Source organism: Peromyscus maniculatus, chromosome 2 (genome assembly GCF_049852395.1).
Source record: "Peromyscus maniculatus bairdii isolate BWxNUB_F1_BW_parent chromosome 2, HU_Pman_BW_mat_3.1, whole genome shotgun sequence".
NCBI classification, from domain to species: Eukaryota; Metazoa; Chordata; class Mammalia; order Rodentia; family Cricetidae; genus Peromyscus; species Peromyscus maniculatus.
Genome location: NC_134853.1, coordinates 138,411,162 through 138,429,523, shown reverse-complemented (window position 1 = coordinate 138,429,523; position 18,362 = coordinate 138,411,162). Strand labels below are relative to the sequence as shown.

The 18,362-nt window shown below is 48.7% G+C and overlaps 1 protein-coding gene and 1 long non-coding RNA gene across 10 annotated transcripts; one reads left to right on the top strand and one right to left on the bottom strand.

Annotated features, from left to right (window-relative positions):
• Positions 1-2,269: 2,269 nt before the first annotated feature.
• Positions 2,270-5,210, bottom strand: LOC143271973 (uncharacterized). Its single transcript, XR_013049308.1, has 2 exons — positions 5,089-5,210; positions 2,270-2,388 (listed from the first exon to the last, which is right to left on the bottom strand). It is a non-coding gene; the product is annotated as an uncharacterized LOC143271973 (long non-coding RNA).
• On the top strand, positions 4,356-18,362 carry Tmem269 (transmembrane protein 269). 9 transcript variants are annotated; one of them, XM_076564929.1, is made up of 9 exons: positions 4,387-4,425; positions 5,057-5,269; positions 5,539-5,837; positions 6,531-6,602; positions 9,451-9,580; positions 12,750-12,847; positions 13,652-13,798; positions 14,386-14,586; positions 18,126-18,362. In XM_076564929.1, exons 3-9 carry the CDS (start codon positions 5,762-5,764, stop codon positions 18,245-18,247), a joined length of 846 nt encoding a protein of 281 aa, XP_076421044.1. In that variant the 5' UTR covers positions 4,387-4,425; positions 5,057-5,269; positions 5,539-5,761; the 3' UTR covers positions 18,248-18,362. The 9 variants fall into 9 exon arrangements, with proteins under 9 accessions (XP_042127699.2, XP_006995004.4, XP_076421044.1 ...); XM_042271765.2 differs by lacking the exon at positions 5,539-5,837 and having other exon boundaries at positions 4,356-4,425; XM_006994942.4 differs by lacking the exon at positions 5,539-5,837 and having other exon boundaries at positions 4,357-4,425; positions 13,655-13,798.

The following is an 18,362-nucleotide window of genomic DNA, read 5'->3' as shown; positions in this document are numbered from 1 at the left end:
TTGGCAAAATAACCTCTGACTACATCCCAGTTCCTTCTGTCCTTCTCAGTCTCTTTGGCATGCAGTTATCACTCTGAGCTACTGAAAATGTAGATTTTTCTCACTTTTGACATTTCCAATGGTGAGCTGTGCCTGGAGAGCAATGGTTTCCAAAGAGGAACTTCCTGTTCAAGAAGATGTACTTCCAGCTCTGGCCACCAGGTAGTGCCAGTGCTCTTTCCTGGGTAATCTGATTGCCTGGCTAAGGGATGGCTCTTAATAATGAGTGCCTGCCTGGTGCTTCTGGATACACGACTCAGAATGGGGGGTTAGGACCCAATGAGTGTATGTAGCAACTGCAGTTCGTCAGCACTCATCCCTCTGTCCTGGCAATTTCCTAAGCAATAAGTGCCTTCTCATTTCCAGGTCTAGAGGATGATCTCAAGACAGGGCCCTGTTTCAAAGAGACACGCAGTCTGCTAGGGGAACAAGGAGGTTAACAGTCAGGCGTGGTAGAAGGACTTAGTGGAGGTGTGCGAAGGACACTGTCGAACACGGGAAGACTTTGAAGGGAAGACTTCCTGTGTATAGGAGGCTTGTCTTTCGGGGCTTAGGGACAGCTCTTTTTAGGTGGAATTTATTGGATATGCTCTTAACCTCATCAACCAAAGTAACCCTGGTCTTTACAAGAAGTGTGGTAAGACTGTTCTGGTAGAAAATTCTAAACTAAAGAGGTCAGTGAAAGAGGAAGAGAAATGCAAGTGACGAAAAGAATGTGAGGGTGTTGATAGCAACCTGACCCCGTGTGAGAACAGCTGAAGTAGGCGCTGGCCGGGGCCATGGGAGAGGGACTCAGGTCTGCACTGCTGGACTTCGAGAGCAGAGGCTGGACGGAGGGAAGGGTGTGAAGAGTTTCCATTCCTCATCCAGCAGGAGGCAATCACGATCTGGACTGAGCTAGCAGCACTGCAGTGTGAGGTGCCGGATTGTGTCGGTGTACAGTGGAATTCCTGTGTTAGTCTATCAGGAATTTGAGTGCTTCTGAAAGTCAGTGGCCTGTCACTTCATTTTCTTTTTTTTTTTTTTTTTTTTTTTTTTGGTTTTTTCGAGACAGGGTTTCTCTGTGTAGCTTTGCGCCTTTCCTGGAGCTCACTTGGTAGCCCAGGCTGGCCTCGAACTCACAAAGATCCGCCTGGCTCTGCCTCCCGAGTGCTGGGATTAAAGGCGTGCGCCACCACGCCCGGCGGTGTCACTTCATTTTCTTAGGGGCCGGGGGATATGTGCACATGTGCAGGTGCCCATAGAGGCCAGAGATGTCAGACTCTTCTCTGCAAGGTCAGCACTGAGCCATCTCTCCAGTCCCGTTTGGTTTGGACTTCTCCCCCTTAGAGCTACAGAACAGTGGTGTGACTTACAGTGAGCACCATCTGACTTGATGGTGCCTAGCATTTTGAAGTGTGATAGACTACTATCTTGTTAGCTAATACATTTGAGGACAAGAATAAGAGGAGGAAATTTAAGGCAGTTCTTTAATTTCTGGCTCAAGTGTGTTGATTCACTCAACAAAATATGGAAGAGAAAGATATTGTTGTGGGGTATCCACCAGAGAGACTGCTCAGACAAGGGTTTGAGCCAATAGAAAGTCTTTATTAACCAGCCACTGACTACATTGGGTGTTCGGGATCCCAGTGTAGCCCCGAGCCTTTCTCAGGGTGAGCTTTTAAGCACAAAAAACCATGTCCTGTGTTGACCTACTTCAGTTAACAAGAATATTTAGCCAGAAGCAGAACTACAGAAGCCAAAAAAGCAAAGTTAGTACATTTAGAGACTTTCCCAGAACTATGGACTTTGATGGATTGGGTCTATGCTCTCATCTTGGCAGGTGGTACTGAGTTTTACAGCCTGAATGGTACATCCCCATCGAGTCTGCTGTGCTGAGGTCTGGGGCCCGTTACAGACATTCCAATATCTTCTAGCATAACTAGTGATCTGTATTTGAATCTACCTTGCTGGCTGCCCAGGATCACTGGATGTAACCATTGACTGAGCTCCCTGCCCACCTCAGGGGTCTGGAAGGAGGCCTTACTTGTGTACTTACCTTCACAAATTATTAGTTGGTCCCCAAACATGGATGGTATTAGTTGTAGATGAAGAGATGATGCTATCTAGGGAACTTTAATTCTGTCAGATATGTTCCCTTTATCTGATTTAATCTTCTTGAGGCCCAACACCCATGAGATCTCAGGAGGAACATTTCCAGTTCAGAATGTAGCCAATGGCTATCCAGATAGCAGCGGTAAGGTCAGGTTTAATCAAAGCTGTGTTTGCTTGGAGTCTAGCCGTAACCACAGTCGTATCCACCTAGGTCATGTTTACCTCAGTCATGTTTTAGCAGGTAGTTCTAGAGCTCTGCAGAGGTGACATACAAAATGAGTGTGGCCAATGTGGGGTGCATACATGTCTCTAGTTCACACCTGTACTCTCAGCACCTGGAAGGCTGAGGCAGGGGTCTGGATGCCAGTTTCAGACTAGTTTGCATGACAGCAAGGGAGACGCTTTTGAAAAAGTTTAAAAAAAAGGGGGGGGTGGAGGGGGGAGCTTAGGGGATAGGCAGTAAAATACTTGCTGCATAAACAGGACCCGAGTTTGATTCTCAGCATCCACATTAAAAAAATCTGGGCATGGGGGCTGGAGAGATGACTTGGTGGTTAAGAGCACTGGCTGCTCTTCAGAGGACCCGGGTTCAGTTTCCAGCACCCACATGGCAGCTCACACCTGTCTGTAACTCCAGTTCCAGGGGATCCGACACCCTCACACAGATATATATGCAGGTAAAACATCAATGAACATAAAATTAAGTTTAAAAATCCTGGGCATGGATGTACATGCTTGTAATCTCAGTGCTAGCAAGATGGAGTTCACCGGCCAGCCTAGCCCGGTTGGTGAGCCCCGGCACCCTTCCTCAAAAAACAACAGCAACAAGTGAACAGCCTTTCTGAGAATGTGAGCTACTGTGGGAGTTGCAACTGACCACATATCTCTGGCATTAAAAGCCATGTGCAAACAGGTAAGGTTTGTTTCTTACGGAGCTGGTGCCTGGAGTACTCGGAGAAACAGGACTTGTACGATTGTAAGCAGATTTGCTTCAGTGGAATCGCTCACTACTTGAAAGTGTCCTCATCTTGATTTAGAATATTGTTTTGTCTTGCTCTCTTCTACCTCACTTTCTCGTAATCCAGACCTCTGGGGCCAGGTTCTTTGCACTGCCTCCCTCCTGCATGTTCTAGCCCATTCCCAGGGCCTTATCACCTTTTTTTTTTTTAAAATTTATTATGTATACAGAAGCGGGTGCCAGATCTCATTACAGATGGTTGTGAGCCACCATGTGGGTGCTGGGAATTGAACTCAGGACCTCTGGAAGAACTGTCGGTGCTCTTAACCTCTGTGCCATCTTCTCCAGCCCGGGCCTTATCACCTTTAGGCTGCCAACCATACATGTTCCTAGCTCTGATCTGTACTCTGTTCATACGCATCTGTCCTGCTTCTGTACTTGACCTCTCTACTTGACTCAGGCATTACAACGAATGTGTCCACACTGACTCTGAATTTACCCCAAGCCTTTCACAGCCTCTGCATTCCCATGGTCACCTATCTCCCATTGTTACTTAGTTCAAAAAAGCTAAGCTATCCTTTATTCCATTTGCTCTCCCCATGCCAGTCAGCTCTGCTTTCAAAATACAACCCCACATCGACCCCCTCTCATCATTTTGCCCTTTTCTCTTGGTCCAAGCCACCTACCTCTCTAGCCTAACTAAGGCAGTAGTTTCCTGGTGGGCCTCCTTGCTTCCTTCCCCACCCTTGAGTGTCTCCACAGAGACTGCCAGCATCACCATCATTTAACACTAGCCGTCATCCCAACATCTGTGTCAACACATCCCAAAGCTCCGTGTGACCCTCCACAGAGGCAGTAGAGGGCAGTGGCATTGACTGCACTTGTCTGTTCTTTTAGTTTTCAGACACCCAGGTCTGACTTTAGTGTCAGATTCTTTTCAGGTCTCAGCTCTACAAGTTCTTATTATAATGTTAGGTGCTAGGGATTAAGTCTAGGGGCTTTGAACACACTGAGCAAGTGCTTATAATAAGGCCGAATCCCCAACCCAAGTCCACTGATGACTAAAGGTGGAGTTGATGATAAATGAACTATTTGAGCCCCCATTTCCTTGAGTAGAACGAGATAGTGTCAGAGCCAGTCCAAGACCCAGGGAAACACTGTTCACACCCTCAGCCCAGTGTCTGCCAGATGGTCTCTGGGCTCAGTGAGACCCTGTCTCCCTTGCTGATTATGGTGTCACATGGCCTCTGCCCCACCCTTTCATTACCTATTGTCTAGGCCTGGATGCTCTTGCTGCTGCAGTTTAGCCTTAGTGTGGTGTGGATGTGGGACAGGTAAGGCTGGACCCTGCCTTAGAATATTATCCAGCACTGTTTCTTTCCAAGTCTGTGGGTGTCTCACCTGTAATCTCAGGACTTGGGAGACTGAGGCAGAGGATCATATGAGTACAAGGCTAGCCTCAGCTACATAGTTTCAGGTTAACCTTGTCTACAGTGTGAGACAACAGAAGGGTTTACTGCTGCCTGTGGTGGGGGTGTGATGACTCACGCCTTTAATCCCAGCACTTGGGGGACAGAGACAGGCAGATCCCTGAGTTAAAGGCCAACCTGGTCTACAGAGCGAGTTTTAGGACAGCTGGGGCTACACAGAGAAACCCTGTCCCAGGGGTGAAGAGGTTTCTCTCTGTGGCATACTATCCGTCTAACTGCTGAATCCAGAACCTGCCTGGAAAGCTTTTGTCCTTGCCTAGGGCCTCCATCACACTCTTAAAATTCCTCTCACACTGGCTGCCTCCCCATTCCCTGACATAGCCTTGGTCTTACTACCTCGATTCTTTACAGTGACTGCCAGAACCACCTTTCTGAGAGAACCTGACCTAAACACATTGTCTTCATTTTTGGGTCCCAGTTCCTCAGGTCCTCATCCCCCTTAGAAATGTTATTGTATGTCTACACCTCCTTGTAGGTACAAAGAACCAGTCCTATAAAAGGCCATACCTGCTTGGAGCTGACAGTCAAGGGGCTCTTCATGATGTGGACCCCAGCCTGCTTTTTACAGTCTTCAACTCACTCCCAGCCCACCTCCGACCCCAGGCACTCAGCAGCGGGGTCTCTGCACCACGCAGAAACCCTCTGGGAATAATGGCTCTATCCAGGTTCAAGGGGAAGAAGAAAGCAGGTACCTCCTTTGAGAGTCCACAATGCCCCGCCCCTCGCCGCCCACTGCGAGATCTGTAAATTGAGGGCGCCCCTCCTCCCCCCCGCCCCGTGCCTCTTTTCAAAGACTCCTCAGCCCCTCCCCTGTCTTCCGGATTGTGAGCTAAGAGCCAGGCTAAAAGGCTGGACCCACATCCATGCACCCTCTCCTGGGCTGGGCCCTCCACCTCAACATCAGCAGGAAAGAGTGCAGGGGGGCCCCAGCCCCATATAGGAATGTCTGATCTCCAGGTGAGCATTCCCCACTGACATGGAGCAGGCGGGGCAAGAAAGAGGGACAGGGACATCAGGCCAGTCAGCCCTTCGTCATCGGACAGAATTGGGTTTAACGGGGTTACCCGGACAACCCGCGCGGGAGGCTGGCGAGAGACCAGTGTTGTGACCTGTTCTCAAGAGACCAGGTCTCTGCAGGAGATGGCCTCTGGCCTCCAGGGAAAGGGTGGCAGAGTGCGTGATGAGGAAGGACAAAAGACATCACTGCTGGAGAGCACACCTTCATCCTCACCTGCCACTCACGGCGGCGGCGCCTGGTGAGGGAACCCTCATCGACACTCATTCCTCTTTCTAGAAACCCACAGTCATGTGAGCCCTGCGATTCCGGTGCTGTGGGTGGTTCTTACACTCACTATCAATTTCTGTTCCTCAATTTCTTCCCACCCCCTCTTCAATTTCGTTCCCAAACATCACAGGGCTGGCCCACAGTCACCTCTGGGAGAGCTCCATCTCAGACCTCACCGGCTTGATCTCCAGTCACCCGGCTTTCTTTCGGGAGCCAGGACCTCACTGTATTTTTACCCCTCCCCCCATCCTTAGAGATCCTGGTAAATATCACTATGTCGGTGAAATCCTCCCTGGCCCTCGCCCTGGCCCCAGACTCGTCTTTGCATCCTGGTATACCCAGGGCAACTGGAACATGCCCTAGGTACACATAACACGTGTCTCTTCAAGCTCCTGAACATTCCATCGAGACTGTTATCTTCCGAGGGTGGCACATGGGTCTTGTTTTATTTACCAAATACACGAAGCATGGCACAGGGAAGCATTGGAAAGAGTGAAAATGAGTAAACAATAAGGATTGGGCTGAGGGGCTGTGGGAGCTTCATCAAAAATGGCTTCCCAGAGTCCTCAATGAAGAGGGCTCGAGTCTGGGTACATTAGACAGTCTAGCGAGAGGACCTAAGTGGTGTATTATATTAACTAACACTGAGCACTTTCATTGTCAGGCCTCATGCTTGACACAGGGGAACCCTGTCTGCATTCAAGTTGCGTCCCCTGTAAGAAAAAAGGAAGACAAGGTAGGCGAAGCCAGTAAAGAATGCCAGGTGACCCACGGTGAGCACAAGAAGCCTTCCGGGATGAGGGGGGTGTCTTACAGCTCTGGGGTGTCAGCAAGCTCCTCAAGGAGGACTAACCTCAGACCTAAGGAAGGACCCCAGAGAGGGGTTGCAGCGGGGCTGGAGAGGGGGAGCTGCAGAGCTAAGCAGGGCTGGTGTGGGGCTGGGCTCCACAGAGGGATTCCAGAAGCTGGCATGTGACGGAATCTGCTTGGCGCACAAGCTGGTGTCAGCTCCAGCCCTCCTCTGGAAAACCTCCCCCAGGCAGACCAGCCCCTCTGTGCTAATGTCTCTTCCATGCTGGGTTGCATCCTCTGCTTGACTGTCCTTGAGAGAGAATTCACAGTCACCTTTGTGTCCACAGCACCAAGCATCACATTTGCTCCTAAACAAGTATCCTGCTGTAGGAGGGCGCAGACTGCTCTCGATTTTTGTGGACTTAGACAGCCCTTCTCAAATCCCCATCCTTTTGCTGCTGGGAGCTGTGTGTGGTTTTACAAATAGTAGTTAAATAAGAAAGAGGAGACTCAGTTCAAGTCCTGGTTCCACCATTTCCCGAGACAAGCCCTTTCCTATTTGGATGTCTCGCTTTCCCATCCTGTAAGATGTATGCTTGTGTCTCGTTTCTCTAGACCAGTGGTTCTCAAACTTCCTGATGCTACAACCCATTAATAGTTCTTCATGTTGTGGTGACCCCCAACTATAAAATTATTTTCATTGCTAATTCATACTGTGATTTTGCTACTGTTACGAACTGTAAATATCTGATATGCAATCCCTGCGAAAGGGCTGTTCAACCCCTTCATATTGAGAACCACTGCTCTAGACAGCAGATAGACTGGCTGTATGTTCTTTGAAGCTAAGGACTCAGGGGTTCTCTTAGCTTGCACTAAGCAAAGAGCCTGAGAAACAGTCTGTCCTGTTTCCTGGTAGATGGCAGAGTACAGAGGGAAAAACACTCAAGACAGAGCTGCCTCTCATCCTGTAACTTCAGAGTGACCTCTCCCAAGGCTTTCCCCTCTCTGCTGTGTCTGCCTTACTTGGGATATACAAGCAGGGATGATGGCAACCCTTGTTTCATTGAGCTCCCAGAGCCAATGGGGATCCCGGGTGTCCAGTGCTTTGTGAACAGGGTAGATAGTGTAGCAGAAGGCTAATCATCAATTAAGACTAAAACATCTATGAAGTAGTGTGAGTGAGGCAATGTCTGGTTGCTGGAAGACTGGGCATCTGCTCAGAGAGGCAGAGACACAGGGGAGCTATTCAAGGAGATGGTAGGTGGGCTGGCAGGTGAACAGGTGCCTGGCTCAGGAACTGAGGTATATAGTCCTGTTGGGGTTGGCCTTGAAACAGGAGAGATGACTGTGTAGATTCATGGAATGTGATGGTGCAGCCAAAATCTTCTCCATTCCCAGCTTTCCCGGGCTTACGTCATTTCCTATCTTAGGTGTTAATCCTGATGGCTTTGGTCACACAGCTGTTGATTCTTTTGGTGACTGAGGCTGCCTATGGGAACCACCCTTCAGTGATGTCTTGGAATATTCCAGTTCCAGCCCCAAGTCCAGCAGCCCCTCCCTGCCTTGGATATCTTGGTGGCAGGTTTTATTTTGTTTTGAAGTGAGCATAGTTTGTCTCAATCCCTTTTTAATTTTTTTTTTTTTTGAGATAGGGGCTCACTATGTAGCTTTATCTGTCCTGAATATTTACAATGTAGACCAGGCTGGCCTTGAACTCACAGAGATCCCCCTGCCTCTGCCTCAGGTGCTAAGATTAAAGATGTGTGCCACCACATCTGGCCTTGTCTCAATTCTTGCTCAGACCTTAAGGGCTGGAACTGTCCAGAGGGGCTGCTTGGGGGCCAAGCCTGAGCCTCGAAATGAGTGAAGGATTAAAGAGAAAGTGGATGTGAGAACGAGAATTTCCTCATATCACTCAAGGATAGGGCTACTTTGTGTGGCTGATGTGTTTATCCCATCAGTGGGGCTTGTCTGTCTCAGAGAGGACACAAGCAGTTGATGTGTAAGGAGCACATTTGTTTGGACATGGTGTAAAAACAGAGTCAAGACTGTTTGTGAAGATGGATAAGTAGCCAACTGGTTCCCTGCTGCTGTAAGAGATGTCATGGGTGGTCAAAGGCCTGGATGTGGCCTATCCTGGCATGCAGAGGCTATGGTAAGGCTATCCCAGTGAACTCCTTAGTCCCAGCCTCCAAACTACCACTGCTGGGGTCAGAAGCAGCAGCAGATTGAGGGTTTGCTTTCACTCACTGTGTGACTTTGAGCAGATGTCTCCAGTTTGCTGAAGTTGTTTCCTCGTTCAGAAACTAGGGGAAGAAAGAGTATACCCTGTAATCTGGCCCAGACCAGAGGAAAGAACAGTGGAAGGTGCTGGGGAGCCACCGAATGCTGTCCACATCTATTCTGTGACGTTCATTTCCTTCTCTGTTGGAGATAGGACCAGTGTTGTGGTATGCCCCGAGATCTCTGAGGGAGTGAGCATAGCCTCTCTCAAGTCAGCCATTAGTCTATGACAAGGCTCTGTCTCTCAGATGGAAGCCTTCGAGGTGTCAAAAGGCTCCTGGGAGGATGTCTGTGCTGTGGGGCCAGGGCAAGGGAGGATGGATGACTATGTGAGTTCATCCACCCTGTTGCTCAGCTTTCCCAAACCTTGTCTTTAACTCTGGTGTCTTCACTAACTTCTCAATCAGTGAAATAGAGTGTGGTTTGGTTCTGTGATGGGGTCTCTGGGAGCCTCTCTGGAGGCCCCCCTTGACCTTGGGAATCCTGTACACCTGTCTTCCGGGCCATAGGTCAGCGCATCTTGAGCCATGAGCAGACCATTTCTCAGATGACTGAACTTTCCTGGAAGGATGTTATTAATGCCTTGTCTCTGGCCAACATGGTCCTGGGGCTCTTCTCCATCTTCTGCAGCTTCAGCAGGTAGGTCTGGGGCACAGCCTGCTCTTAGCTCAGAGGTGGAGCCTATGTCATGAGGAAGGGGAGGCAGACTAGAGACCTAGCCACTGTGGCTGAAGATCAACTTGGGGACAAGGACAGTATAGTGGCTTCAAAGTCAGGGTCATGGCCTCCATGTTGCTATCAGTCTGATAAGTGACCAGCTAAGTCACATCTCTGAGCCTCCATCTCTTTTTGTAGTATGAGGAGTTTGTGTTAAAATCTTTCCTATTCCTTCAGCTATAGGAGTTCAAAATGGCTTGTAGGAGAAAAAATGCATAGTAGTATTCATAGCACCCCACCACCATCTTGTTCTCTCCCCCTCCTCCCACCCTCTTCCCCTACAGAGCCCAGGAAAGTCTTGAACTCACTATGTGGCTTAGGCTGGCTTTGAACTTCTGATCCTTCTGCTTCCACTTCCCAACTCGGGGACTGTGGGTGTGAGCCACCAAGTGCTGGGATTGTAGGTGTAAGCCCCCTCACTTGGCTTCGTTTATATCTTCTGGTTCTTGAACCAGAACATATGATTTGAATATCTGATATTAGCACTGTTCTGGAAATTCTGTCATACTTAGGTACCACCAAGAAAGCGGGAGAAATTCATATTCCTGTAAGCTGGATTCTATTTTGAGGCCTTTGGCAGGTCAGCTCCTTAAAGAAAACTCTTTATGGTGTGTTCCTGATGTACTTGATTCTCCAGGCCCGGCATGTGACTTCTTTCTGTATCTGTTTTTCAGCCATAAATTTGGAGTTTTGTAGTCTAATAAAGTGGGAGAAGGCACATCTGTGGCAGGAAAAACTCAGTTTAACCAAATCTTCTGAGAGGGTAATTTTATGTTACAATTATAAGTTCTGTTATTTTCACTTAGCCTCAGGCCCCTCTAGACACTCAGTTGTGGTCTAAGGAATGTTGAAGTTGCTTGGGGATGGCTGAGGTCAGAGGTCAGGCTCTTTGCTTCTGCTGGGTCACCTAAGCACTGTGATGCAGTGCAGAGCTGGCAGTGGACCTCTGTGGGCAGGTTTTCTTTGGAATGTGTGGCTGCTCACAAAGGGACCATATGGGAGCATAGGATGGATGAGGTGAAATGAACAATGTGAGGGCTAGAGGAACTCTGGGAAATTACTTAGAGTAGAGTCAGCATCGAATGTGAGAGAATGTGGGAGACACTGAGGGATCCTTGCCACACTTCAAACCCAAGAGAACTGTGGCAGACACTGGCTGATCCATACCACAGTGAGAGATGCCAACACCTATTGCTAATCCGCAGAAAATCAGCAAGCACGTTCACCTTGGCAGCACCCTTCGGTGTCTGGATGTAACTGACACCTGTAGACACTTTGTCCAAGAACACAGAATGCACAGTATTCTCAAGCTCTCTTGGAGGATTTCTTCTGCACTCTAGGCATAGACAAGACTTGAAGTCATAAAGAAGGTGATTTCAGGTCAAATGGAACTAAAGCTGAGAAATAGAAAGAATGCACAATCCTGACCCAGGAGAGCTCCTGGGAGAGCACTTGCCTAGAATGTGTGAGGCCCAAGCTTCAGTCTCCAGTACTGAAAAGAAAAGAAAAGAAAAGAAAAGAAAAAAGCACCAGATGGTTAAGGTTGCAGGCAAGTTAGAATTGAGCCAGGTCTGGTGGCATAAGCTTGTAATCCCAGAACGTGGGAGGTGGAGGCAGGAGGATCAAGAGTCTTCAGACCAGGGTTCGGGGAGATGGCTCAGATGTGGCACAAGCGAGGGCCTGCGTTCAGCTCTTGGCAGCCATGTAAGAAAGCTGGCCACGTGGTGTGCATTCAGAATCCCGGTGCTGGAGAGGTGGAGACAGGAGAGTCTACAGGGCTCACTCCATCCAGCCTTGTCAAACCAGTGAGCCCCAGGTCTCAGAGAGAAACCCTGTTTCACAAAATAGGGCCAGTGGCTCCGAAAGAACAGGTGTCTTAGTTACCTTTCCTATCGCTGTGATAAAACACCACGACAAAGGCAGCTTTAAAAGAAAGCATTTAGTTGGGTTCACAGTTTCCTAGGATGAGCGTTCACGATGGCAGGGCAAAGGCACCTGTCAGGTAGCTGAGGGCTCCCATCTTGATCTGAACGCCAGAGGCAGAGAGTGACACTGGGAATGGCAGGGGTCCTTTGAACCTTCACAGTCTGTCCCCATGACACACCTGCTTCAACAAGGCCACACTTAACCCTTCCCAGACAGTTCTACCAGCTGGGGACCAAGGATTTGAACATATGAGCTATGGGGGACATTCTCATTCAAACCACCACAGAATGAAAGAAAGGAAAGGAGAGAAGACGGGGGAAGAGAAGAAAGGAGAGGAAATCACAGCACAAATCCTTCATTTCATAAGTGGAGAAAGAGACAGAGAGAGACAGACAGTAATTTATCTGAAGAGTCCCAGTGGCAGAGGCTGCACTAGGAACTAGGGATGAGTCTGGGCCATCACATACACTGAGGCTAAGAGTTGGAAGGGGCCGGGTAGTAGTGGTGCATGCCTTTAATCCCAGCACTTGGGAGGCAGAGGCAGGTGGATCTCTGAGTTTGAGGCTAGCCTGGTCTACAGAGCGAGTTTCAAGACAGCCAGGGCTACACAGAGAAACCCTGTCTCAAAACATCCTACCTGCTCAAAAAAAAAAAAAGAGTTGTAAGGGACCTTGATGATTACTGGAGGTTGGGGGTGTCAGAGAACCTCTTTAAACTATGGTTTGGAGGCTGAAAAGCTGGCTCAGTGGTTAAGAGCACTGGCTGCTCTTCTAGGGAGCCTGGGTTTGATTATCAGCACCCACATGGTATGGCTCACAGTCTTCTGTAACTCATCCCATGAGATCCCACATCCTCTTCTGGTCTTCCTGGGCAATGCACTGAATGTGGTGCACAGACATATATGCAGGCAAAAACAAGTCAGACACATAAAATAATACAAGCAATTTTTTAAAAAGACTATGGCTAGGAGTTTGGGAGGGATAGAGCCATATATGAGGGTATATGTGAAACACTTAAAGCAGTGTATACCAGAAGAGATGTGGGTGAGGGAATGCGCGTGGGTATGCTTATGTGTGAGGGTGTGGGAGTTTGTGAAGAGTGGGTATTGAGTGTGGACTTGTCCGGTGGGTGGTACGAGAAGCTGCTCTGCTGGCCTGCACTCTAGGAAACCCCACTGTGCTTCCTGGATGCTGCTGATCAGCTTCCTGTTAGACATGGCAATAGGGACGATGACCAGACACCTCAACATCTGCCACAAATTGGGTGAGTCCGGACCTCAGCCCCCCTCTAATCCCTACCCTGCATCCATCTCAGGCTGCCATCCATCCTCTACATCAGGCAGGCCTTCCTCTGTCACCCCCGATTATTCATATGCCTCTGTTAATAGCGGAAGCAGTCCTGCCCCAGGAGTCAGGCTGTCTGCAGCCAGGAGCCATCTCCTGGGTTGGCGCTTCCCCATCTTTACCCCGTCCTCACCGTAAGGTTTAGTCTTTATCTTCCTCACCCCTCTGCTTTAATTCCATTTACTCTTCTTTTGATTGATGTGATTTTGCTAAAGATTTAGGTCTTGTGTATCTAGTGCATTATTGTGGTTATTTTGAGTTTTATGAGGTAAGATTTCACTTTGAGTTACTCAAGCAGTTTCTTTGCTGTTTATCCTTTCTTGCCTTCCAAGTATTCACTGGGGTCACCTTCATTCTAAGTGAAGAATATCTCTATAGATTTATTAGTGAAGTGAAGAGGATGGTGAGGGTCAGTGAGAAGATGGGAAACATCCCCAGGCAAAGCAGCTGGTTCAAAGTACCTCAAAATGTTTTCACGTAAGATTTTGCCTGAAGAAGGTCCTAAGGCTTGTGAACTTGTGTGCTAAGCCTTGCATGTTGAGCGATGAGGACCAGCAGAGGCAGAGCTGGGTGAGGGGATGACCCAGGCTTTGATGTACAGGCCATCTTTAGGGAGCAGCTGCTGCCCTCGGAGACCCCAGCACCCCAACTGTCACCGCTCCAGCCACCTGAGAGAGGCTAGAGTGTAGACCACATGCCTGTAAGTTAACTTTGACCTCTGAAGCAGGACTTGAGCTGAATGATTTTGCTGTCTTCACCACCTTTGGCCTGGCTTCGGCTCTGCTGCTCGGTGTGGAAGGGCCTCTGAATGGGTTCCTGGCCGTCATCTATGTCTTAACGACGTCTTTCCGCCTGTGTTTCTATTCAACTGGTGAGTGGAACCCCGTCTGTCTTAGGGCTGTGACAGGGATCAAGGGGCAGGAGAAACTGTTGGGAACCAGAAGCCAGCGGCCACTCAGGGACTCCCTCTTCCTCCTCATGAGCCCCGTGCCTGCTGGCAGTTGAGGCTGTACTGGCAGAGCCCTGGTCTGGGAGAAATGAGCTCTTGCTTCCTGAGCAGCTATGGCTCTGTCCTGTATTTGTATGGAGCACTGCTTCATACATTCTAGAAATGGGGTTCCCCAGTTCCCCCAAATAAGAGAAGCCTGTGATAAAGGGAGGGCAGCTAGCTGCCTTCCTAAGACTACACAGAAAGGGGGTGCAAACCCAGCACTGAGCTCAGACTGGCTTCCAAGGACTCTTCAAGGTGTGGGCACCCTGCTCTACACTAATTGCCCGCTGTCCCCCACAAACCAACACAAAGCCAAACCTGCACAGCGCGTGCTTGTAATGACCAAATGAGCTACACCCTCTTCCCCACCCCTGGGCTAAGGGAATTTGGTAGCTCAGGGAGAGGAGCCCCAAAGTGACAGATGCCCTTGGAGCTGGGAAGCTGCTGACCCCATGATCTTTCCCTAGGAGGTCCCTCTGCGTACAAAGGTCTACCCTGCCCCTACGCTTCCTGTGTTTTGGCCTCCACCTGCCTTCTGACTAAGGGCAACACATTTATCCTCTGCTGCATGGCTTCACTCATGATTCTGTTCATGATCGACCAGAGTTGCTACCCACACGATGAGATCCTGGAGTCGGAGAACTGGAAAAAAGTGGTTTATATGGGAGGTGAGTTCAGATAACTGCCACCAGGTGTCTACCGTCACACAGTGTCTCACAGCAGCTTCGTCCGTGCACTTTGTCTCCTGCTCTTCTCACCATCCATGTTATCCAACACAGGACATAGTTACTATTTGTTAATGTCTGAAAATACTAAGTGCACTCACCTCCATGGAGGACTTTTTCTTTATGCTCTAATTTCCGGTGCACAGAATTAGGCTGTGCTCAATAAATACCTACCTAATGTTAGTAAGTTCGGTAGAATTTAGGGAATGTGTGCCCACGTGTTAGGTACAGGGAGTCAATCTGGTACTAGACAGTCCTTGTCTCGGGTAAGGAGCAAGTTACTGAAAACCAAAACAAACCAACAAATAAAAATGGCCAAATAAAAATAACTGGAAACAAACAAAACTGGGTACAGTGGCTTGTATTTGTAATTCCAGTTCTTGTGAGGCTGAGGCTGGAGGATCACTGCAAATTCAAGATATAGTGAGTTCCAGGACAGCCTGAGCTATAGAGTGAAATTCTGTCTAAAGCAATAAATAAAGTAACTACAAACAGTTTTGATGCTCTGGGAAAGTACAGGGTGCTCTCAGAGGGTGCTCATTTAGACTGAGATGATGTGAGAGGAGGAAATGCTCTTTATGTTTAAGTGAGATTGGAAAGATGAGCTCACAGATGAGTAGGAACAGTGGTTCAGGAGAGGACACTGTTTTGTGATGGCTGGGAGGCCAAGAAGGTGCTGGAAATGTTAGTGGAGCAGTGTGGCTGGAACTTGTGGGGGAAGACCCAGGTAGCAGGTGATAGATGGTCAGGGCAGCAGCTTCCAGACAACCATTGGACTGCAGCGTGGAGAACAGACAGCAGGTACCAGGAGGAGGTGTTCAGATGGGAAGTGGTGGCATGATGGATGAAGAGAGGCAACTGGGCTTGAGACAAGTATTGGAACTAGGGTTGACATTGAGGGAGGAAGTTCAAGCGTAAGCAGCTGAGCCTAGGTTCCAGCCCTCGGAGATGCTTGCCGGAGTTAGGGCTTCCTTCAGGGAGTATTGGTTTTTCTTTTATAATGTGTGCAGTGAACAAGACAAGCATCCCTGGGAGCTGGAGTTTCTCCCATTATTCCTTTGCTGTGAATCCACTCTGGGTTGTAGGGTATGTTTCCTTCAGGCGTATACCTTATGTGGCATTAGTACAGTATGCTTAACCAAGTTCTGGTGTGCTGGCTCTCTTGTGCCTAGGCAGAGGCAGAATGGCGAGGAGAGTCTGGGTTTGTAGCTAAACATACCTCAGTTGAAGCTCTGACTTCTGCACATAGTTGTATAAACTTGGGCTAACACCTCACCATTTTGAACTCAGTTTTCTTCACCTATAAATAAAGCTCCAAGTTGCTAGCTTATAGCCTCACTGAGATTGAATGAGGCAATGAGCTAGTTCTCTGGTGGCTCCTGGGCTATAAATGGCAACTGCTGCTCCATCTTTTCTTTCTTTCTTTTTTTTTTTGAATATTATTTTTTTATTTTACTTTATTAAGATTTATTGATTTATTATGCCTGCATCCCTGCAGGCCAGAAGAGGGCACCAGATCTCATTACAGATGGTTGTGAGCCACCATGTGGTTGCTGGAATTGAACTCAGGACCTCTAGAGGAGCAGTCAGTGCTCTTAACCACTGAGCCATCTCTCCAGCCCTGCTCCATCTTTTCTACCTCCCCTCTCCTAGCTCATAGCACGTGTTTCCCTCAGAGGTCACTGTTCCTGGAGCGGTCCCCTTTGCTCAAAATAAACCATACACTTAGCATGAGACTCTGGGGTTGCTTCGCTGTGTGAATTAAGGAGGAAAGGGCACCTCATAGATTCTGACACCAGTTAATGTCAGTATTGTGCACATTTCAAAGCGGATGCTGTTGATCTTCCACTTGCCTGGGGGACAAATGGTTACCTCAGATTGAAGACCCTTCTTCCTACAGAGCTCCAGACTTCAAGAAGCTGGCCATGGCTACTTTCGGAGAGATAATGCCATCTATTTTTTAGGACAGTTTTGGCTTTAAACATCGCCTCCTTGCCTCAGCAGATCAATGACTGCTCTCCAATTGCAGTATTCAAAACTCTAGCACATCTTAACTGATTCTTGTCCCCAGAAATGACCTTTTGTTAGGTCACTTCTGTCATAATCTAGCAGGATTTCACCAAATACATGGTGGTCAGGTTGGGGTTGTAGCCCGGTTGGAAGAGTACTTGCTTAGCCTGCACAGATCCCTGGGGTTTGATCTACAGTAGTGCACACACTGGCTGTGGCGGTGCACACCTGTAAGCGTGGCACTCTGGAGGTGGGTCAGAAGTTCACAGTCCTCCTCAGCTACACAGCAAGTTTGAGGCCAGCCTGTGTTACATAAGAGCCTGTCATGAGACTATTGTTGCCCCAAATTCTTATTAACTGAGGAAGACTGTCTAGGTTTTAAATGTCAGGCCTCTGTGTAAGTTACTTCCCCTCTGTCATCTATGAGGAAGACAGATGCAATTCTAAGTCATGGGAGTATTATGAAGTGAAGCAATCGGTAGTACCTAGCAGAGTAGCTAGTACTGAGTAGATGTGCCACTAATTTGGAGTCCTTATGCCTGATAGTGTTTCACCTGCAGCTCAGATGGTCTTGGGAGTTCCTGACTAGATCCAGGCTCAGCGATTTGTTAGCAGCGGCCTCAGGACTCAGCATGGACTCATAGCTAAAACCGGTTAGAACACAAGGATGTGGGCTGGTGACACATGACTTTAATCCTAGCACTCGGGAGGCAGAGGCAGCTGGAGCTCAAATTCTAGGCCAGCCTGGTCTACAGAGCCAGTTCAAGGACAGCCAGGGCTAGAACAGAGAAACCTGTCTTGACAAACTGAAACAAACAAACAAACAAAAAGAAGAAACACGGATGTGGCTCAGGATCAGCAGAGGGCAAAGGTGAATGGGAAATGACCATGAAATGAGATGCGGATTCCCAGAGTCCTCTCCAGGTGGCATCAGAGTCACATTCAATTCCTCAAGCCCTGAACTGCAGTCATTCACATGAAGCACTGTCTTCCAGGGAAAGTCATCAGAGACTCACTTAGGGACCCTCTGCCTAGCAGCTACTGAATTCCAGACTCCAGGAGAGTGGCTGCTCAGCACAGACCATGGACTTGCAGTCTAGGCAAAGCGGGCCACTCTGCTTACTCAGAGATCTTGGTGTGAGAGCTGAGGTCATTCTGTAAGCAGTCTCAGGCATGTCACATTGCATGTTAAACTCCAAACAATCAGGAAGATTTTTTTCCCCTAGAAAAGGTTCTGGTCAACTTGATTCAGTCTTGGCTTCTGGTCTGAGATCAACAGAATGGACCCTGAGGTTGCATTAGCTTCCAATTAAGGGCTTACATATACTTACTAAACTGACCTTAAACACGAGGCTTCTGCCTCTCTCGGTGCTGTTTCCTCAGCTCTGTGAGTGACCTGTGAGGGACAGAGGGTGAGGTAGGAGCCATGTGAGGCACTTCATGAAACTGAGCATCTGCTTCTCTCTTTACAGGTGTTATCATGCTGTTCCTCTCCCCGTTCTCACTCACCGCCTTTTACTGCCTCATCTGGTCGCTCTCCTACATCTTCTTCCCAGATGCACTGTGGGGCAGGGGAATTTGCATTAAGCTCTAGCAAGGAGGAAACCACAGCTTCACCACCCCTGCTGGCTCTGTGGGCTCTGCACTTGGCATGCTGGATCAAGACCTGCCTCATCCTCACTAAAGCTTGCCTGGCACCTGTGTTCTCA